The 24098-nt window shown below is 37.7% G+C and overlaps 3 protein-coding genes across 6 annotated transcripts in view; 2 read left to right on the top strand and 1 right to left on the bottom strand.

The window, feature by feature from the left end:
• The window catches only part of LOC147838928 (uncharacterized), a 619529-nt gene that overhangs the window by 450382 nt on the left and 145049 nt on the right, over window positions 1-24098 (top strand). The window lies entirely within an intron of this gene.
• The window catches only part of LOC147838929 (uncharacterized), a 188234-nt gene that overhangs the window by 19087 nt on the left and 145049 nt on the right, over window positions 1-24098 (bottom strand). The window lies entirely within an intron of this gene.
• The window catches only part of sgcd (sarcoglycan, delta (dystrophin-associated glycoprotein)), a 407777-nt gene that overhangs the window by 274679 nt on the left and 109000 nt on the right, over window positions 1-24098 (top strand). For all 4 annotated transcript variants that reach the window (XR_015519477.1, XM_087299219.1, XM_087299218.1 and 1 more), the window contains 1 exon segment: window positions 18186-18287. Coding sequence is in view for 3 of the 4 variants with exons in the window: in XM_087299219.1 (XP_087155345.1) it covers window positions 18186-18287 (102 nt within the window). In the remaining variant the exon portion in view is untranslated.

The raw sequence follows: 24098 nt of genomic DNA, 5'->3' as shown, positions 1-24098 counted from the left end.
TCTCATCAGACCAGAGAATTTAGTTTCTTATGGTATGAGAGTCCGTCAGATGCCTTTTGGCAAACTCCAAGCAAGGAGTGGCTTCCATCTGCCTACTCTACCATACAGGCCTGATTGGTGGATTGCTGCACAGATGGTTGTCCTTCTGTAAGGTTCTCCTCTCTCCACAGAAGAATGCTGGAGCTCAAACAGAGTGACCATCGGATTATTGATCACCTCCCTGACTAAGGCCCTTCTACCCCAATCACTCAGCTTAGATGGCCGGCCAGCTCTAGGAAAAGTCCTGGTGTTTACAAACATCTTCCACTTACGGATGATGGAGGCCACTGTGCTCATTGTAACTTTCAGAACAGCAGAAACATTTCTGTAACCTTCCCCAGCCTTGTGTCTTGAGACAATCCTGTCTCAGAGGTCTAAAGACATTTCCTTTGTCTTCATGCTTTGTTTGTGCTTTGACATGCACTGTTAACCCTTGGACCTTGTATAGACAGGTGTATGCCTTTTCAAATCATGTCCAATCAACTGAATTTACCACAGGTGAACTCCAATTAAGCTACTGAAACATCTCAAAAATGATCAATGGAAACAGAATGTACCTGAGCTCAATTTAGAGCTTAACGGCAAAGGCTGTGAATAATTGTGCACATGTGATTTTTTTCAGGTTTTTTATTTTGAATAAATTTGCAACAATTAAAAAAAAAATGTTCACATTGTCGTTATGGGGTATTGTGTGTAGAATTTTGAGGAAATAAATGCATTCAATCCATTTTGGAATATTAATAATGGTCGCTCAGGTCCATGACATCGCCAACCTATTAGGCTAACATAAGAAATTTCCTTGATGGAAAGATGACTGAGGGCGAGGCGGTCTATATAATTATATAGTTTATGAAGAGTTGTAAATATATATACAATATTATGATCATTCTTAAATATTTCCATTTACTATAAATTACTCTAGTATTTTAAATGTGTAACACCTGGTTTTATTGGAGTTTTTTTTTTTTTTTTTGCTGTTATATACTATACTTTGTTTCTGTTTAGTACAGCATATTATTTACAGTAAATAACTGAACTGAACATTTTTTTTTTTTTGCTGGTTTTGTGGTTGCTGTACTTATTAATTAAATCAATATATTCTTGATTCAAGTGATGACACATTTTAAAATTCTAACAGTAAACAGAGTGCTACTGTAAGGTCACACCTGCTTAGGATAAATGCTTGAAAATTATTTAGTTGAAAATATCCATCAGAAACTTAAAAGTAATCAAAAAGTAATCAGATTTTTATAAGAGTAAGATTTTATATCTTTTCAAGTAATTGAAATGATACACTACTTATTACATTTTATATTGGGCAGTTTGTAATCTGTAATCTATTACATTTCCAAAGTAACGTCCCCAACACTGTAATACATATTAATACAAATCACAGTCACAGTTCTAATATTCCTTTTCAAATATGTTAATATCTGAGTAAAACTATCTGTCATGTATCATAAATAGATCTTCACATTCACATTGGTAACATATATTCAACACTGAAAAAAGACCATTATGCTGCTGTTCAGCCATGAGAAAAAATATAAATAAATAAAAAACAATTCTAAAGTACTTAGATGTAGACTAAATTATCAGGCATGCTTGATCATGTTGGCGTTGTCAGTATGACAACCTGCATTTGCATAGAGTTGTCAAAGGAGAGGCAGAATTAAAACGTTTTTTAGGATTTGCAGTGCAATATATATTTCAACCACTAAGTGTCAATCTTGCACGCTGCACCATTAAATTGAAAGGAATAATTCAGATTCCAGTGAAACAAAAATATGCACTGCATGTTTTTAGTGAAGCGTGACACTGCAATGTTGTGTTAGCTCAATGTTAATATCAATGTTAGCAATGTGACACGATAAACGCTGCCTCACTAGGGATGTAACAATTCACTTAACTCACAGTGTGAGATACCAAAAATGTGTATCCCTAAAAAACAAGCACATCAAACATGGATTCAATTTTTTTATTGATTTAGTTTTAATATTATACCTTTTTGTTTCCTTTTAAATTAGAATTGCAACTGGTATCAGCATTTTATTGATTGGTTTTATTATTTTATTTATTTTTTGTAATAGTGCTGTTCTAGTTTGTGTTTGAAGCCCTGTGAACACGAATGAGATATCTGAGCATTGGCAGAGGAAAATAACTTACTGGTTTACAACCTTGGCAGCAGAATGACTTTTAAAGTATGTGTGTGTGCGTGTGTGTGGGTGGGAGTGGGGGGTGGGGGGATATGATTGGGGTGTAACGTTACTATATGGTGAAACCTGAGCTCATGAATAGTAATTACCTTGCACTGACATTGCTAGGTAATCTTCCTAGACCGTCCAGTCATGTAAGCTAATTAAGATTCAAGAGCTAAAGCTTCACCTTCTACTGTTCTGAAATTGGCATCCTGTGCAGACGTGCTTTAGTACAGCCCTGCACACCTTCTGTGCTGCTTTGGTTTCAAGATCCTCATATCAAACCAGTTCTATACTTCTGTATTTATTTATTGTTGTCATTACATTGTAATATTAATGAATGAATCATAAATATATTATGTAGGTGAGTGCTTGCCTGATGTATCAAAACTGATGAGTCAACAAGTAAACAATGTTTTAATTTGAGTAAATAATGTTTATACATTAAAATTTGTGAGTATTTGCATAGGCCAATATACGTGTGTGTCCTGTGCATAAATGTGTGAATAAAGCAATATAGTGCAAGTACAGTTAAATAAAGAGCATCAAATGGCTTTTTCTCTACATAAATACAGCAGAAAATTCAGTTATGTTTGTGTGCTTTTCTCAATTCATCAACCTACATGAACATCTTACTTGTAAAAGCAATAATTCAGTATTTTAAGTGATGTAAATTAACAAATTACAAATATTAAAATAGCTGGAATCGAGTGGTTTAACTTAGCAAGTACGTATTATGCTGATATGTTTAAATTTAAATTGTTTTATTTGAGTAAAGTGTTCATAGCGCTTCACTTTTTCCAAATATTTTTATTATTATTTTTTTTTGTTACAGCCTTATTCCAAAATGGATTAAATGCTTTTTTTTCTCAAATTCTACACACAATACCCTAAAGAGATTTTTTTTAAATTGTTGCAAATTTATTAAAAATAAAAAAGCTAAAAAATCACATGTACATAAGTATCCACAGCCTTTGCTGTTAAGCTCTAAATTGAGCTAAGGTACATTCTGTTTTCACTGATCATTCTTGAGATGCTTCAGCAGCTTAATTAGAGTTAACCTGTGGTAAATTCAGTTGATTTAGCATGATTGAAAAAGGCATACACAAGTCTATATAAGGTACGAGGGTTGACAGTGCATGTCAAAGCATAAACAAAGCATGAAGACAAAGGAATTGTCTAAAGACCTCAGAGACAGGATTGTCTCAAGGCACAAAGCAGACTGGGGAAGGTTACATTAATTAATTACATTATTTCTGCTGCCAGGCGTTACATTTAGAGAAAACCAGGCACCGCTCATCACCAGGCTAATACCATCCCTACAGTGAAACATGGTGGTGGCAGCATCATGCTGTGGGAATGTTTTTCAGCAGCAGGAACTGGAAGACTAGTCAGGATGGAGGGAAAGATGAATGCAGCAATGTACGGAGACATCCTGAATGAAAACCTTCTTTAGAGTGCTCTTGACCTCAGACTGGGACGATGGAGACAAACACACCTGAATCAACTAAACAGGACATTAGAAGAGACTCCAAAACCTGAAATGAATGGGTCAAATAAGGGAGGACTTCCAAAATATGCACAGTTGGTGTGCCTCCAGCAACAGGCTTGGGAAACACTGCAATAAGAAATCATTAAACGCAATGAAGGATGCCTCCTGCATGATGACTAAAATTGCCAAATGACCTAATGAATAATGCTGCAGTCACACTAAAGTTTGTGCATGCGAAATTCGGCTGTACGGTGCTGCAAAAAGGGGTGGGATTAAACAATATGATTAGACATAAAAAAATCCAAAGAGGTCATGTTTTAGATTGGTCTCATGCAATCATGTGATGCAACCCATCTTTGGGAAACATCCACACACACACTCATACACTATGGACAATTTAGCCTACCCAATTCACCTGTACCGCATGTCTTTGGACTGTGGGGGAAACCGGAGCACCCGGAGGAAACCCAGGCGAACGCAGGGAGAACATGCAAACTCCACACAGCCAAGGCTCGAACCAGCGACCCAGCGACCTTCTTGCTGTGAGGCGACAGCACTACCTACTGCACCACTGCTTCGCCCTAAGAAAACAAACCAATAAACTAAAGGAACAAACCAAAACTGTAGAAAACAAAAAGCAAGGATGAAAAAATAAGTAACCAATTGAAATAAAAGCAGTAAGGAAATAAAAACAATAAAGAAACTAAACACTTAAGCTTCAATATTAAATAAAACATGATAAAGAATATGAATACGGTGGAAACTACAGCTTACAGACAAGATAACAAACAAACATAAGACAAAGCACACAGATATAACAAACTCACAAACAGTACACTGCAAGAAGTAGGAGCACAGTCAAGAGACAGGGAACATGCAACAATGAACAGACAAAGACATAGGGAAGAGATCACAACATAAAGAGAGGAAAGAACATAAGGTCGAGATGTAAACACTGAGTCTAGATGAGGGCTAAACAAGGGGCGTGGCAGTTGGAAATAAGGCGGGAAGAACAGAGGAGCACATACCTGACCCAAAAACAGGTTGAGCCATGTGCTCAGACACAAGATAAACATAGACCAGGGGTGTCCACAGGGCCGGTGTCAAGGACAGTTTAGCTCCAACCCTAATCAAACACACCTAAACCAGCTAATCAAGCTCTGACTAGGTAAACTAGAAACTCTCTGGCAGGTGTGTTGAAGCAAGTTGGAGATAAGCTCTCCAGGACACCGGCCCTTCAGAACTGAGATTGGACACCCCTGACATAGACACATTGAACAAGGACAACACAGACACAACATGTAACATAGACCCATGTCATGTAGGCTAATGTAAGTTGTCAGTGGAGTGAGTTTTCACCGTTTCCACTTTACTCCATGAAAGTAAAGGATTAAATTAAGAGTTAAAGTAAAGACAAAGCAAAGAGGCCGAAGGGAGGAAACTCTTTCTTTATACTCACGCAGATGGTCTTTTTAACTATTTTTCTCGCTAGTGAAGCGTTCGGTTTTCCAGCCATGTAAGTAGCAAATGTACCATGACTTCAAGAAGCTTAAAAACCTTATGCTTTAGATTACCTGGAAGTCACTTGTCTGCTTATTCCACAACACCTTCTCATAAGATCTCCACTTCCACCATGCTCTCTTCACTTTTTTTAAACTGTCCCACCCCTCAATGTCACAGCATCAGATAAAGGAGATTGTTTTTTTTTCACCAAGCCCCTCTTTGCAATTCTTGTCTCCTCTTTCTCTCCCCTCTCACACATTCTCTTCCACCATAAATATCAAACCGCCAGTGCAGTGACACCGGTGGTGGGAATCAATTTACTCCTTGATGCTGCATAAACTGTGGCACGCCAGAGGGGGTTTGTTGATTCCCGCATGGCATCGTGCAGAAACACACCTGAGAGTTTTTCGGCCTTTCTGTCAGCCGCTTGCAAACCTGTCTGAATAATTCATCGTCTTGCTTGCGTTTCTTCTGCCTGTATCCGCCACTCCTTCGATTCCGCTTTGATTCGTGTAGAGAAAGAGACAGGAAGGTTCAGCATCACACAAGCAGCTAATCTCATTCTCCTCCATTCCCCCTTCTCCTGCATCTTTACTTAGTTTACATTCTCTCGCCACTAAAATCAAGTTTTACTTCCAACCTTCTCTGAATGTGCTCTTGTGGGAAAAATACAACTTTTGGATTTTAGGAATTGGTTTTGAGAGCACCACTGTTGTCAGAAGTTGGCAGTGGTGGAAGTACTGAAAGATCATACTCAAGCAAGAGTATCAAAATGAAATGCAGGTAAAGTATCTGTTCAAATTGCTGCTCAAAACGATAATTAAACAGTAGCCTCTTTTTTTAAGTACCCAACATTAGCATTACAATGTGAAAATGATTCCACCTTATACTTTTAAAATGAAAAATGTAGCTTATATCCAGGGTGTCTGCTGGTATCTTAAAAAGTATTAAAAGTTGATGAACCAATGTAGTCAAATTGAAGGGCCTTAAAAAGTATTAAAAAGTCCTAAATGCTATTTTGCTATTATTACATTTTACATCAATTTTGATTATGCAATGTGTAATACTAAAGATTGCCTGAATTAGATCTGCGAATATCAGGATGCTGTGTAGTTTATGAAATCAATGAAATCCTACTAGATTTGTCATGATGCTGCTTTCAAGAGTTCACACTTAGCTGATAATCAATAAAGCGTATTTGGCATGCTGTCCCGGGAGAGAGCCCTGAGCTCGTAATATCCTCGAGCCCGGGGCTCCCTCCTGTTAGAAGGGCGAGAGGGGAATTCGAGGTCAGGTAGGTCTCGAGAACTCCCCTGCTTGTCACCGTGAGAAGTGTAAACTCAGGTTGTATTGGTTGATAATTTGTTTTAGTCGATTGGCTATGGTTTATGTTTTTGGATGGTGGGAGGAAACTGGGGAAAACCCACGCGAACACGGGGAGAACATGTAAACTCCACACAGAAACACCAACCGGCCCGATGGGTTGGACCGGCAGTGTTCTTGCTGTGAGGCAACAGTGCTAGCCACTGGGCCACCGTGTCGCCCGATCAGAAAAAGTGGGAGGATGTAGGGGTGGAAAGGGGGGGAAGCTTCAAGACGAAGATAACTGGAGTGAAAAACTCAAGTTATTTATAATGCTTCTGTAATCATCTAATAGGGCTGATTACGGAGCTAACAAGGAGCCAGCCGTGTTGATTATAAGCACGTGATCCTCTCAAAATTAGTTTATGAATAAACCACACTTGTTTTCTGCGGTAACCAAGACAGGGTGTGCCCAAACTCGATCCTGGAGCGCCAGTGTCCTGCATATTTTAGTTCCATCCCCAATCAAACACACCTAAGCCAGCTAATCAAGCTCTTACTAGGTATACTAGAAACTTTAGACATAGGTTCACACTTAACAAAAAATTAATAAATATAAAAAAACATATACACATATTTAAAAAAAAAACAATGGCAGTGGGAATAAATGTCTTCTTGCACTTAGTCTTTTTTGCTAAAGAGACTTTATACGTCTACCAGACGGAGGTAACCTAAAAGAACCATGTAAAGGATGGGAAGACAATATAGTGAGAGAAGAGTCTTTCACAAAGTACCGTTAGGTAATTCACAGAAATACAAACATGAATGAAGGTTATGAAAATTAAAGTTTGTTGTACAGTTGGCTGTTTACTTTCGTTATTTGGTACATTCATATCAGAAGTCAACCGGAAGAAGGTTTGCCCAAACTGTATTCCAGACCACCTATTTGAGGAATAACGCCTTTCCCCTTTCCATTGCAGTTTTGCTCCTTTTTTTGTGCAGTTTGACATGCTTTTTGGTTTTTTATAGTGCATTGTGTTTAGCTCCATGTCGCCTGTACAGTACGGAATGTGCTCAGCTTGACAAATTAACGTAAATCTTCAATCGCTAGCAGTGTGAGTTTCAACAAGGATGCAAGAAGGGCTGTAACTGTCCAGAGCAAGACCATCGTAAAGGGGGTCGGACAGCGTAAAGGGGAATGTGCCGTGCCATGCAGCACCATGCATTTTAGAACATAGGACAAAAGCTAAAAAGCTGTATAAACCTTTTGCTGACAGCAGTGAATGTTTGCGCCTGACAACAGGTTTTGATCTTTGGTTTCATTTTATAATACTGGACCTATTTTTCCACGAAAGTTTGAACTTTGAGAGTGTTTGAACAATGGAGAAAGGTGTGACAATGTATATGCCTATCTAAGAAAAGTGTAAAAAAGTGTGCAGTGAGGGGTTTTACGACCTTAAAACATCTATAATATTTGTAAAAGATAAAGTGGACTACTTTGCTGATTTTACCTATTACAGGCTATTTTTACAATGTTACTCCCACAAATACCGAGGGACAACTGTATACAATTAAATTAATATATGCACACAATAAGCCCAAAGAAAGCAGTTTTATTTGTTCACATGCAAAGCAAAACTTGTGTAACCTAATGGCAAAGATTTAGCTGTGACTTTATTATAACGCCAATTTCACACTGCGTGATATTCAAAGTTGTCCAGTCACCATTGTTTTCACATTGAACGACTCTCTGGGGAAGTATTCGGTGCTGCTGTGTTCACACTACATGATGGATCAGTGGCAGGAGGATACACACTTTATGACTACTTCGTCTTGCTCACAAATGCACGCAAGAAGTTATAAGGTAATAACCAAAGACAGGAAATGGTATGCTGTATTTTGCCCATCAAATGGTCTGTGTGCTGATTTACAGTGAAAGGGCAAAAAAAAAAAGCTTATGGAGGAGGAAATGGCTAGGGATATGCAGGCAGCAATGATTATGCATTTTATAAAGAGAGAGAGAGAGAGAGTTGGTGGTCAATAAATAATTTTGCAATGCACTGCTGCTCTGGCTGGTCAAGCAAATGTTTCCTCTTTGTGTCTGTTTAATGTTAATGTAAAGCGTATTTATTCTGAGATTGTGGCATATAAGGGTGACACGGTGGCTCAATGGTTAGCACTGTCGCCTCACAGCAAAAGGGTCGCTGGTTCGAGTCCCAGCTGGGCCAGTTGGTGCTTTTGTGTGGAATTTGCATGTTCTCCCCATGTTGGTGTAGGTCTCCTCTGGGTGCTCCAGTTTTCCCCACAGTCCAAAGACATGCAGTGTAGGTGAATTGGATGATCTAAATTGGCCATAGTGTATGAGTGTGTGTGTGTGTTTGTGTGTGTGTGTGTAACAGCGAGAGTGTATTGGTGTTTCCCTGTACTGGGTTGCAGCTGAAAGGGCATCGGCTGTGTAAAACAAATGCTGGAGTGGTTGGCGGATCATTCCGCTGTGGCGACCTCTGATAAATCAGAGACTGAGCCGAAGGAAAATGGATAATTGAATGTGGCATATACAGTAACTCCTGTGATGACCCCTTGTGGCCATTTTTTTGTTGGGGTGAGGGCAGCTGTTTGTGCGTGTCTGTGTGTTACAGGTTCAGCTGATTGCGTCAGGATTAAAAACACCAGTGTATTGTTGATTTGCCCCGCTATAAGTACCATGTCTAACTCTACCAACTCTACACGTCTAATGGATGTGGAGGGGTGGCTGCAGCCGGAGTCTGATCGTTGTCCATTTTTTTGCCTTGAGTCAGTCTTAAATCTGAATAGAGCTAACAACATGTTTGTTGATTTAAATTAAATAAATATATTTTTCTACCGCAAACGCACTTGTCTTCTCCTTATTAGTGGTGACCGGTTTAAGGTCAAAACAAGCGGGGGCTCGTCCGGGATGTTTCTTCTCCAAACAGTTTCTGTTTTATCAGATGAAATACTCTGTAATCGAAAAGGAAGCCTTGGCGTTGGTTTGGGCGCTTCAGCATTTTGATGTCTATGTTGGGGTAGGGTGGATCGCCTGTGGTGATATATTGTGCCCACAACCCTTTGATGTTTTTGACAACTTTACAAAATCCTAAACAACGTTTAATGTGCTGGTATTTATTTTTACAGCCATACAACTTGGAGATTTGCCATAGTAACAGGAAGAAAAAATTAAATAAATTGCCAGATGCCCTGTTTCGTGCACCGGTCTCTTGAAGTGATGGAGGCATGTTGATTGCTGTCCTGTTTGTTATTGTTTGGTATTGTATTGTTTTCAGGTTCAGCTCATTGTGCCGGGATTAAAAACACTGGTGTATGGTTGATTTGCCCTGCTATAAGTAGCGTGTCTGTATCGGACGTGGGGGGGCTACAGTCTGAGTCTGATTGTTGCCTATATTTTGCCTTGAGTTGGTCTCGGATCTGAATAGAGCTAACAACATGTTTATTGATACAAATTTAAATAAATAAATTTTTCTACCACAAAAGCACTTATCTTTTCCTTCTTTGTGGTAACCACAACTTTCTATTGTCCTATATTGTGTTCTCTCATTAGCTGTAGGTCATCGCCGATGTGTTTTTCAGTCAGAACTCATTTTGCACAGGATGATTTGAGTCACCTATAGGTCCAGATATTTAGCATGCCAAATATTTCACTAGCATCAGTGACATGCTGACAATTTCCTCATATCCTGTCTTTGATAATTCACACTACTTCACTGTGACTTGCATGAACGAGTATTGATATGCCTCCGATTTTAGGCATTTGTCTGCAATTTCACTAAATCTGTTGGTGCAGTGATGACAGACTGAACTTGGCAGAAGGTTATGCATTTTGAACCCTGACTAACAAGCTATTAGTGTCAAGCAGCACTGATAGAACACATGCAATGCGTGCCTGTGTTTGAAAATGTAATATTCTGTAGTGTAGATGAGAATCAGCACCTCCAAGTCCTTGGCCATGGTGCTCCACTTGAAAAAGGTGGTTTGCCATCTGCAGGTTGGAGGAAAGTCCTTACCCCAGGTGTAGTAGTTCAAGTATCTTGGGTTTTTGTCCTCAAATGAGGAAAGGATGGAACGAGAGATTGACTGGTGGATTGGTGCAGTGGCAGCAGTAATGTGGTCAGTGTACCAGTTTGTTGTGGTTAAGAAGGAGCTGAGCTGAAAGACAAAGCTCTCAATTTAACGGTCAATCTACGTTAATACTCTCACCCATGGTCATGAGCTTTGGGTCATTGACCGTAAGAACAAGATCTCGGATACAAGCAGCCGAAATGAGTATCCTTCGCAGGATGGCAGGGTGCACCTTTATAGATAAGGTGAGGAGCTCTGTCATCTGGGAGGAGCTTGGAGTAGAGCCGCTGCTCCTCCACATAGAGAGTAGTCAGCTGAGGTGGCTCGGGCATCTGTTTCAGATGCCTAATGGACGCCTACCTAAGGAGGTGTTCCAGGCATGCACCACCAGGGGGAGGCCTCAGGGAATACCAAGACATGCTGGAGGGACTATGTCTCTCGTCTGGCCTGGGAATGCCTCGGGATCCCCCGGAGGAGCTGGGGAAAGTTTCTGGGGAGAGGGAAGTCTGGAGTTCTCTCCTAAGACTGCTGCCCCTGTGACCCGGCCCCAGATAAGCAGATGTAAATGACATGATGACACATTCTGTGGTGCATTTAGTTATTGTTTAAGGCCATTTGGTAATTTCATCCATCATATATTAGGCATCCTTCATCTTCTCATCAGTGACATGCAGTCTAAACACTCTCTCTGCCATTGTATGTAATATTAATATCACATAGAGACTGTGTCTTCTTGGACACTTTTAACACTGTACATGTTACTGCATTTATTAAGTGTCTCTGTCTTGAGGTTGTCTGATTGATGGTATTTTTCTATGCGCAATTTGATTGGACAGGAATCACAAGACAGATTACTTTAATTAGCCAATTGCTGTAGACAAAAAAACATAAGCATACAAAGTAGTGACTAAAGTTCAAAGGACAATTGTACAGTAAAAGCACCAATACAGAATTAAAAATGTACTGAATAAAAAGTAAAAAAAGACACACCATTTAAAAATTATTAAGTAAAGAATTATACCCAAAATAACTCTAATCAATTACAGCAATTTAATGTAATTTGTTATTTAAACCACTAATAGTCGGTAGTGGTTCTTGGAACTCAGTAGATCAATGATGCAGTAAATAACTTGACAAATGATATGGTCACCCTGACAAATTTTTTGTTTAAAGATCCATTGTCAATAATGATGTGTGGTATGAAATACAGCTCAAACAAGTCTCAAAAACAACCATGCAGCCCTTGTCAGAAAGCAGCAAATTAGCATAACCAACCTGAAAACAAGCAACAACATTTTCACCGTTAAGCAATTACACTGATTTCAACTGGAATGACTGGATTTTTACTCATATTTAGAATAGCAAATGCAAATGCACATTTACACTATTCCTTGAGGAGAAATCATTAAGATTCTAGCAACAACCAAGACATGATAATACTATGAGAAGTTACAAAAGCTATTACACATTACATCAAATGAGCATGCGGGTTCTGTCGCATAGTCTTAGAACTGTCAAATAAGTATATTTAGTTAGGTTTAAAAACCAAACTGCTTTAAAAACATGTGAATATTACCCTTGCTATTAATAAGGCATGCCACAATAGCAAATCAGATTTTTTGACTGTTGTAAGCCATGAAATAACTTGAGAGATTTGTTCTCTATCAACCGTCCACAATGTAGGAGAGTGTGGTGGCAAAAGAGAGAGCTCAAAAGTACTGCAAGTTAAGAAGACACATGCACTTGGTAAAACACAAATTGAGAAAACAACAATTTGACAACACACACATGCACAACAATTCTTACAACACATGCGAATACAGAAATGCACGGCAAATAGTATAGATTAAAATGGAAATATGTGAAATTTGGGACCACCAAAACAAGCCCATGTGCTTCCTGTTTAGAGTCAGCTGTGCTATTGTATATATATATATATATATATATATATATATATATATATATATATATATATATATATATATATATATATATATATATATATATATATATATATAATCCGCAGTGGATTACGATACACAACTGGACCAAATCTGGCTTCCAATATCTGGGCCAAGTCTCAGCCAAGTTAAGCAACTGAGTAACCTTGAGCAATGAGCTTGAAATTGATAAACCCATGAAACATTGTGCTTGTAGCATGGTATGGACGTGCTTTTTCTGGAAGCAACCTGATTGGTAGATTTTTTTTTTCTTTATTTGAAAATAATACAAATGTATCTTACATGTGGGTCAAGATAGGTCAAACTTACATGGCCCACATATCAACTATTAACATCTGGCCCCAATAATACAACATTTTACATCTGGCCCAAGTGTTGTGTGCCACCTGGAAGACAATGCCCCATCTGCAAAACAAGGGCCATGTATGGCCCACATGCTGTATGCCAGTGCCGGTTGAATGCCTGCTGTGCCAAATTTATGACAAATCTGGGCCAGAATTCTTTGCTACCCAGGAAACTAGTTTCACATGTTAAGGTCCCCTGACCTTTTTCTGCAGTGGTTTGCACTATGTGCAGTGGGTTTCTGTATTTATTTTCTGTATGTGTAGACATACACTTTACTAAAGGCGAACAGTGCCATATACTGGCCTAGCATATGTAATACAGTGGTTTCATTGTTTTTACGGATGTGTAAATACAGATCATTTTAAAGGGTCACAAAACACCAAAACACATTTTTTAAGATGCTGACAGGCATACGATGCTAAAAACCCTTTTATAACATATATTTTACTAACAAGTGAAAATTGGTTGTTTTTATGTTATTTCAAACAAATTCTTCTGGTTTGAAAATAAATTTTGAAGCTGCGTCATGGCCATGTGATCATTGTGTAAACTTTAGTTTGGAGATGAGATGTCTGTACCAGCGGGTACAACATGAGGTCTTTGAGTTTTCAGCATTAATTCATGAGAAAGACTTGGTTCGAACAAATCAGCGCGCTCTATTGTAAATGAGGTGCAACTTCGTTAATGTGCATAATATACCTTAGAAGACCTTTTAAACCTGGTAGAGTGTTCCGAGAGACACCACGTTGTGTTGCCAAGCGTAATTAAAACAAGTGGAAGAAGAATTGTTCGGAGACACGGGTCGTCAGTGTTGTGTTTATAAATGTGCCTTAACAAAGGTTTTGTTTCCATTTCCCTGTTCCGGGAGCACTGCTCGCGTGTGAACCAACATTTGTGGATTGCAGTGGTCTGCTAACACGCAACAAATGTATGTGTGTTAGGAACATTTTTTTACCAGAGAGTTTTTTTTTCACATCTTTTTTTCACATCATTCTTTTAAATTAAGACTAGTTTCCAGTTCCTGTTAATTGTTCTGTCTTTACAGATTTAATAAGTGTGCAATCAACATTCAATGCTTGTTTATTCATTTGGTAGAGTTAGTTAGTATCGTCAGCAGTACTCTTTCAGTATTTAAAGACATACCTTAGTCAAAAAGATTTAGTTACTAAGTTTAGAGTATGTTAATATCACTACAATATTATGGACTGAAAGATCTGCTTAAAATGCTGCTCTCCAAATGTAAACATACAATCAAACTAGTACCGTCATGTAGGATTTGCACCATTTGCTGCATTTGGTGACAAGATAGTTTATACGCTAGGGCTTGCATAGACTAGTCGAGCGATCGACTACTTCAACCACTAGTCGGTGCTCTCAGAAACAATCGACTACTCAAGCATGCATTTACCATAAATGACATAAAAAAGACAAATGTATCCAACAAAAACAGCCAACACAGATTAAAGCAGCCAACTACAATTGTGGATTAAATTCAAGATTATTTTCATTAACACCACAGGGAATCCTCTCGAATGGTGGTTATGCAATGAACATCGATTTTCTCTACTATCCAAGCTAGCGAAATCATTTCTTGCTATCTCTGCAATCCGCATACAAGGTGAAAGAAATTTTCGGCAACACTGTAACAAGGCAAAGAGCAAGCCTGCATCCCTCTCAGGTGGATGCACTTGTATTTCCAAATGCAAACCATCCACAAGCTTGACCGAAGACTGTCTGTGGCTAGAGGATGATAGCGGGGATAACTTGTGATCTGTATAAGTCGGTTGAAGTTGGATTCTATTCCTCATTTCTGTTGAAAACAGGGTAAAATATTAGGGTATAAAATTGAAAGACGCGCCTTTTATTTATAATTGCGTTGCTGTTTTTTTCTATGACTTTTAAATATGAAATATATTTTCTCTCATTTTTTTCTCTACATTATGTCTGCTTGTTAAAATATCATGCTATCATTTGTTTGTTTACCGTGTCTATGCGTTTTGTATTTATTATTTTAATATATATTTTTCATTTGTTTAAATAATTTATTTATTAATAGTTTATTTATTATTTATTTTGTGTTTGGCTGTATTTGCTATTGTCTTTTGTTGAACTATTTCTTTTCTGAACCAAAATAATTTTCATTCTTGTTATCACTGCTGGAAACTTAAATATTGGAGTTTTTTTTTTTTTTTTCTCAGACTATCAGACTACTTGTTGCGTAACAGACTATTACTTGCGCGCACATGGTTGTTTGCGTAATCTTCAGGCTTGTTGAAGTAAGCTAATATATACATTCATTTAGTTATTTTAATAACTGTTGAATTGTCGCAGAATATTAATGATTGAATGAGATTTAGCCTAGTTTTGAATAATTTTATTATTGTTTGATTTAGTTTTATGAATACTGTGTCATGAGTTTTCAAGACGCATTTTAGTTTTCAGGTGTGGCTACTTTTAATTTCTATAGCCTTCATTAAATGTATAATTAAATGTAATAATTAGCCTACAGCTTTTTTTAGTTAGTATTATTAATATTTTGTTTCAAGAGTTCACACTTAGATGATGATTTACAAAAGCTTGTTTGGCATGCTGTCCCGGGAGAGAGCCCCGAGCTCAAGGGCTCCTCGAGCCCGGGGCTTCCTCCCGTTGGCAGAGCAAGAGGGGAGCCTGAGCTCGATGGATCTCAGAACTCCCCTGCTGCGGTAGCTAAGGGAACACAAGGGATTAGACAAGCTTGATTGTTATGCATGTTGAATGTCTTTGGATGGTGGGAGGAAACCGGAGAACCCGGGGAAAACCCACGCGGACACGGGGAGGACATACAAACTCCTCACAGAAACACCCACCGGTCCTGTGGAACCAGGGCCGGCAGTGTTCTTGCTGTGGGGCTCACAGTGCTAACCACTGGGCCACCATGCCACCCAATCACAGGTAAAGGAGGAGAATAGGGGAGGAGGGGGGTTTCTTCCAAGCGAAGATAAAGTGAACTGAAAACTGTGGCTATTTATAGTAGCTTAGGGCTCATATGATTGGAAGATAGTGATTAGCAAATGCGAGACTGGCCCTGATAAATCATAAGCACGTGATCCTCTCGAAATTAGTTTATGAATAAACTTCACTCATGTGTTTTCAATTTCAACTTACTCGGGTAACTCGAGTATATTTTTGAAAAGAAACTGATAAGCAGAAACCAGTAGTCATGCAAGCCCTACTATACGCACACAGCAGTTTGACACTATTCTCTGCACCTACTGAGTCTCTGCATCAAGCAGTTCATACTCGCATTCAATATCTTGTTTGTCATGGGGGGCAAGCATGAAATGTTCCTGAATGAAAGTGCCAAACTGCAGTTAAAGTTGACAAATCAAAAACAAAACACCCATGAAAATGTGGAAAACGGGATCATAAAATTAACATTCAAAAAGCAGCTCATGTAAACACCTTAATCATATTATTGTCTTATTCAGATTAAGGCACATAATTTGATTACTGATGTCCGTAGTCACTGTCTATCTCTCATGCATCTGTATTTGTGTTGCTTCTGTAAAAATCAGCATGTGCATGTAATGAAACTCCTCATTTCATGCAGAACCTTCCCTCTTTCGCCACCTAAACAAAGCTGGACTCACCCACTTTCCTGACTGTTTTCAAACTAGAGGTGTGAAAACACTCTGCTGAGACAGGGGAGGTTTCATGGAACTTTAAAAATGTCATGAAATTGTGAAATGTTATTAAAATTTAAAGGGAAAACCTATTGGCGTCATTTTGGCTACGTTAGGCTGTGATTCTAAATGCTGACTGTGAGAACAGTCTCTGATGCCTATCTACTTGCTAATGCTAATGTGTCTTCTCAATCAAAAAGCAGACCTGCAAATTTCAGCAGCATGCCTTAAAGAGTTTTGACAGATTTTCCCAGAAGCCATACAAAATAAGTCTCACCCCACGTATTTGCTCAAGTCAATGGCAGTTGTGCAAAGAAAATGGGCAACAGACCAAAGGAGGGTACAATTGTGACAGGCACTCTGTTCCTTTGATGTGAATGTTATTAAATAAGGTGATAAGAGCATGTAAGGGATGGAAGTGGCAAAAGTTTCCTCACCAAAGGCTTCAGACTTCAAAGCACACAGTGCATGTTTACCGTAAGGGTAATGTTAAAACAGCAAACTGAGCCATTGGGACTCTGTATCATAACATATTTGCATACATTTAATGATTAGCGGAATGTGGAAAGGGCCGTTTGCATGTGAAACCTTTTGGAGTTGATGAGGGGCTTTGATAATAATTTCCCCAAATATCTTCTGAGCTTTGATGCTGACACTAAAGGCTGATTCATACTTCTGAGTCGAGTGATTGCTGTGACCCACGGCGCATGCCTTGCGTATAGTCGTGCATTTATATTTCTTCACACTGTTTGTATTGCTCTGCTATAACACTTCCAAAACGCTAGATGGCAGGAGGTTTTTAGGTTTCTCTGTATCTGAATTTCTTTGTGGATGCTACCTTAATGTACAAGTAGCTAAAACTCGATCATTTAGAGGTAGGAACCGGTGGACATGGAACATATTTAATCATAAGGTAAACACAAAACAAAAGTTTAAACTGTCATAATTAATATGTATGCAAAAGTCCTAGAATATTACTCCTGTTGTGTCTTTACATTGTATTTCAGTTCCGTTTAGAATTGATTTATATTATTTATTTATAATAATAATTGTATAATAACAATAATAATAATAATAATAATAATAATAATAATAATAATAATAATAAACAAATTGTTATATTTATTGAAAATAAACATATTTAAATATATTTATAATAATTATTTAAAATTTATATATTTAAAATATATATATATTAAAATATTTTATATATATATATATATATAAAGTCAACCACATAATGTCTTTATTTCTTGGGGGATGGGGAAGGGGTATGTTTGGAGTGGTTTCGCCCAGGGTGCCATTTAAACTAGAACAGCCACTGTCTATGAGTCAAATCCACATTTACATCTTGAAACACTCAAACACTTTAAACTGCCCTCTCGCTTTGCAAACGGGAGGGAGCCCTGGGCTCGAGGATCTTATGAGCTTAGGGCTCTCTCCAGGGACAGCATGCCAAACAAGCTTTATAATCAATCATCAGTTAATTGTGAACTCTTGATTTTGTATTTAATTGTTGATATTAAACTGTTGAATTTATCTCTCCCTCTCTTTCCTTTGCCCTCTTTCTACTCTCCTTTTTCTGCAGGACGGCATGGGTCACCTGCGCATCACTGAAAGAGGCCTGAAACTTGAGGGCGATTCGGAATTCCTTCAGCCGCTGTATGCCAAAGAAATCCAGTCCAGACCAGTAAGTGCACGACAGCACAGTGTTGAGGCGATAGCAGGGAGGACATACATTCTCGCCCTCTCACAATGTCCAGGCGTAATAATATCAGTGAGGGTGCAGTGGATGGATGGCTTGATAATGTGGAGGGTGCCGGCGTTATCTCATCTGTCTAGCACAAGTGAGAGCATAGAGAGTGGAAGACTGAGTGATAGAGAGAAACAGACAGAGGGGATGAGGTGAATAGTAATGGCCTGATGGGACTGCTGAAGAGAGGAAGCTCCCGTCCACTGCAGTGTCAATGAATGACCTGCTATAAGAATTAGACGATCAACAGATGTTAAGATGGTAACCCTACATGATACATGAGGGGCATTTGAATTTTAGAATGGGGGTATACACAAATGATAATACATATTAAAGTCAAATTGCGATAGCCCCCTGAATTATTGTATATTTTCCCCCATTTTCTGCTAAAAGGAAAGAATATTTTCTTCAACACATTTACAAACATAATAGCTATTATAATTAATTTCTAATAACTGATTTATTTTATCTTTGCCATGATGACATTACATAATACAATCCCATGCCAGAAAAAATGGGACAGTATGAAAACGCAAACAAAAAAAGAAGGTAGTATTTTGACTTGTATTTCATTGTAGACGGTACAACAAAATTAGTCAGGCCCAATCCCAATTCTACCCCTTAGCCCTTCCCCTTACCGTTTTGTGCATGCCCATGAAGGGGTAGTGGTGTGCCAATTCTCTTAAGCTTGAAGGCGTAGGGCCAAGGGCAAGGGGTATACACCCCTTCAAACAAAGATTTTTTAGGACCACACTCGAAACCAAGGGGTAGGAAAAATATAGAATACATAGCCACAGCTGCACCCAGAAGTAAGGAGATCCACTAATTAGTATTTTTTGTCATTATTACGATTTTTTACAACATCACACGTGTTTTAATATATTCATAGCCGCGTTAGTGTTTTACCATCATGCTTAAAAAAACCCTGCTAAAATTAAAACCACAGAATTTCGCAATCTATTCACGATCTATAATCCTTAATAATAATTTCTGTACAGCAGTCCCACAACATTCTGACACTCGATGAAACTGGAATACCCTGTCAAAAAAGTCTAGTGGCTGGGAATGGGGTTTTACAGTGTTTGCTATAATGGTAATGTTGTTTTGGTGTGTTTACATTGATGAATATGGCCACTGTGTAAATACACAGTACAGTTATGATCTTATTGCCAAATAAGATTGTTGTGATGACATGATATACTGTAAGCCTTCAGTGATTTCCTGAAGATAAATACCAAAAAATAACACAACCGGAATAACTATCGCAGTCACGATTGTCTAATCTCATATGAAACATCAGATCGCTAGGACATATGATGACGTGTGCAGGTGCTATCCCAATTCTTAGGGATACATTTTTAAGCCCTTCCCCTTAACCCTCGGTTGTAAGGGCTAAGGGGAGGGGGTAGGGGTACAAAAATAAAATTGGAATTGGGCCTTAATGTGTTCCTCGTAATGTTTATTTCTCAAAATAAAATTATATTCCAATTTTGCTTCTAGCAACACATTTCGAAAAAGTTAGAACAGTAAAGCTTTTACTACTTTGTAATGTTGCCATTCCTTTTCCAAGACACCAAGTGATAAAGTGTTTAAAGTTTAATGTTGTCCTATTCTTCCTGCAAACAAGTCTTAAAGTGGGCAACAGTACAGGATCTTCATTGTCACATTTTGCACTTCAAAATGCGCCACACACTCTCTATTGGAGATATGTTGGTACTACAGGCTGGCCACACAAGTACCTGTATCATCATCCTCCGCAGCCAGGACTTTGTAATGTGTGCAGAATGTGGTTTTGTATTGTCTTGTTGGAATATGCATTGGTGTCTCTGGAAAATAAGTACTTTTCAGTATTAATGATGCCATCACAGAAGTGTAAGTTAGCTTTGCTAAGGGCATGGACACAATCATCCATTTCTCCCCCTCAAAAAAAAAAAAATACTGATTCATCTGACCGCAATACAAATTTCCACTGCGTGAAGGTCCATCCCAGATGCCTCTGAGCCAAATGAAGTTGATGGCACTTCTAGACACTGTTAACATAGGGCTTCCTTTTGGCACAATACAGTTTTGTCTGGCATTTGTGGATGTAACTACTTATTGTGGGATTTTACAAAGGTTTGCCAAAGTCGTCCTGATCCCAGTGTTGGGCAGTAGCATCGCTACAAGTAATGACGCTAATAGCTTAACTACATTGCTCAGTAGCTTGACAGTAGTGTCGCTATTTTCTAAATCAAATAGCTATTTTATAGCGAAGCTATTATTTTAAGTAAGTAGCGCAGTAGCGTCCACACAAGCCACATTTACAGATCGCGGATCAATAAGTGACGGCACTGATTACGGAGCTGTGAGGCTGGTGTCTAGCTGATGAAAGTAAATCCATATGATTTACACATTACACATTCTGCCACATTTCCAAGAGGATAGCTTTTCATGTAGCTAAGCTACTTTTTAAGAAGAGTAGCTAAAAGCTTGGCTCACTAAATTTTTCAAGTAGCCTGCCCAACACTGCCTGAGCCCATGTGGTGATATTTTAATAGTTGAATGACAATTCTTGATGCAGTGCCACCTTAAGAATTGGAGATCATGGTCATTTACAGTAGCATGAAATTTCTCCAGATTCCTTGAATCTTAAAAAAGTAAATAAATACAAAAATTAAAAAGAACACATTAAGTAATGTTTGTTGCATTGTCTGCAATGAAATATAAGTCAAAGTAATTTAGAAATCACAACTTTTTTTTTTTTTTTTTCGTTTTTGTGTTTCCCATACAGTACTGTCCCAACTTTTTCTGATTTGGGATTTTATTTTACTCGACATTTCTCAAGTTCCTGATATTCAGCTTAAAGTGCATTTAAAAGGCTTTACTAGGTTAGGTAGGTTAATTAAAAACTTATTGCTAAAGAGAGCTAATAACATTTACTTTAAAATGTTTCTTTAAAAATGAAAAAAATAAATAAATAAAAAATTCTTCTCCAGAATAAAAAAATATATAGGGAATACTGAGAAAAGGCTGCACGGTGGTGCAGTGGGTAGCACATTCACCTCACAGCAAGAAAGTCACTGTGCATCGAGCCTCAGCTGGGTCAGTTGGCGTTTCTGTGTGGAGTTTGCATGTTCACCCCGTGTTTGCGTGAGTTTCCTCCAGGTGCTCCGGTTTCCCCCACAATTTCAAAGACGTGGTACAGGTGAATTGTTAAAGCTAAATTGTCTGTAGTCTATGTGTGTGAATGAGCATATATGGATGTTTCCCATTGATGGGTTGCAGCTGGAAGGGCATCCGCTTCGTAAAACATATGCTTGATAAGTTGGTGGTTCATTCCGCTGTGGCAACCCCAGATTAATAAAGAGACTAAGCTGAAAAGAAAATGAATGAATGAATGAATGAATGAATGAATGAATACTGTGAAATTTTCTTGAAAATTTTTGTCTTGAAAAATATCTAGTCAAATATTATTTACTGTCATCATGACAAAGATAAATGAAATCAGTTGTTAGAAATGAGTTATTAAAACTATTATGTTTAGAAATGTGCTGAAAAAATCTTCTTGGCTTTAAACAGAAATTGGGGAAAAAATAAACAGCGGGGCTAATAATTCTGACTTCAACTGTATGCTGTCTCCGACCCCTAGGTTTAATGAATACTCTAAATAATTATTGTTAACTTCTGTCAGCTATATCCCTTCTACCAACAACCCTGAGATTGATTGCTTGACTGAATAATTGATTGATTGATTCATTCATTAATTCATTCATAAAGTAATGTAAAAGGAATATTATTTGCCACAATTAATTGATTCCCTTAAGGAAGCCTCCTTAGCTTTGTTTGTTATTTTATTTTCTCTTTTTTATGTTATTTTATGTTCTGTCTTTTTTTTCTCGTCCCCCCCACCCACCCATCCCTTTTCCCCAAAACATTTTGGGTATATGTTTTATTCAGAAGGTCACAGAATTATGAATAATTGAACACCTGTTGCATTTCTGATGTTTCCCAGTGTAAACAGTGCTCCACGCAATATCAGCATGTGATGAATCTGCTTTACTTTTTCTATTACACTGAGGCTTTGAAGTCAAAATAAAATCAGAACTGACCTTGTTTACTTTGTCAATATGCATTTTTGGTCATTGACAAGACTTGTCTACTCTAATGTTTTGTTCAGCCATTGTAATGACATTACTTGTCGGCTGATCGATCCATCCATTCAAGAATTCATACAAATTAATCATGTTTTTGGCATTAAGTAAAAAATAGTTACATTCCTCATGAGATGCACATCAAGTCTGTCAAGTGTAAGTAAAGATATCATTGGTTTAAAAAGATAAAATTTAAACCTAACCTAAAATGTGTTGAGAGTTGTAAAAATATAGACTACCAAATAAAAGTCTTGTCGCCTATCCAAATTTTAGGAACAACAAATAATAACTTGACTTAATTGATGATTTAGTATCTGAATCGATATATATGAAAGGAAAAACTCTCTGGATTATGTTTATTTTGCCAAAATAAAATATGATCCTGCCTTGATTTTTAATTATTTAATTTGGAAAGTAAAAGTCTGACTTTGCTGAGACAAAAGTCTTGTCACTTAACAGAAATATTGTACAGTATAGAATATAAAAGCTGTAGAAAAAGATTGAATATTGTGTATGACTCATATGAGCTTGGAGTAATGCATCCATACATCTCTGCAATGACTCATATAAATTACTAATAAAGTCATCTGGAATGGCAAAGAAAATGTTCTTGCAGGACTTCCAGAGTTCATCAAGATTCCTTGAATTCATCTTCAATGCCTCCTTTTTCATCCTACTCTTGACATGCTCAATAATGTTTAAGTCTGGTGACTGGGCTGGCCAATCCTGCAGCACCTTGATCTCTTTTACTTTCAGGAACTCTTATCTGGAGGCTGAAGTATGAGAAGGAGTACTATCTTGCTGAAGATTTTGCCCTCTCTTGTGGTTTGTAATGTAATTGGCAGCACAAATGTCTTGATACCTCAGGCTGTTGATGTTGCCATCCACTCTGCAGATCTCTGACACTCCACCATACTGAATGTAACCCCAAACCATGATTTTTTCTTAACCAAATTTGACTGATTTTTGTGAAAATCTTGAGTCCATGCTGGTTGCATTAGGTCTTCAGCAGTATTTATGATGATTGGGATGCAGTTCAACATATGATTCATCTGAAAAATACCTTCTGCCACTTTTCCAAATGATCAATATGTCAAAATGTAATATCACATCAATTTCATACTGATCGACTTTTACTCACATTCAAAATAAAGTGCTATAGTTTAAAAATAACAGCTACCACTTACAAAAATAATAAATAAACTTATGTCATATACAGTTGATTTATTAGCCCCTTTCAATTATAAGCCCCTCGTTTATTTTAATATCTGTAATGGAGAGAAGATTTTTTAAGCACATTTCTAAACATAATAGTTTTAATAACTTATTTCTAATAACTGATTTATTTTATCTTTGCCATGATGACAGTAAATAATATTTTACCAGATATTTTTCAAGACACTTAAAGTGACATTTAAAGGCTTAACTAGGTTAATTAGGTTAACTAGGCAGGTAAGGGTAAATAGGCACATTATTGTAAAATGATGGTTTGTTCTGTAGACTATCAAAATAAAATATATTGCTTAAAGAGGCTAATAATTTTCACCTTAAAATGGTGTTTAAAAAATTTAAAACTGCTTTTATTCTTGCCGGAATTTAACAAATAAGACTTTTTACC

Source organism: Danio rerio, chromosome 21, assembly GCF_052040795.2.
Source record: "Danio rerio strain M-AB ecotype USA chromosome 21, GRCz13ab, whole genome shotgun sequence".
NCBI classification, from domain to species: domain Eukaryota; kingdom Metazoa; phylum Chordata; class Actinopteri; order Cypriniformes; family Danionidae; genus Danio; species Danio rerio.
The sequence above is the reverse complement of the archived record's forward strand: the minus strand, read 5'-3'. Positions and strand labels throughout refer to the sequence as shown.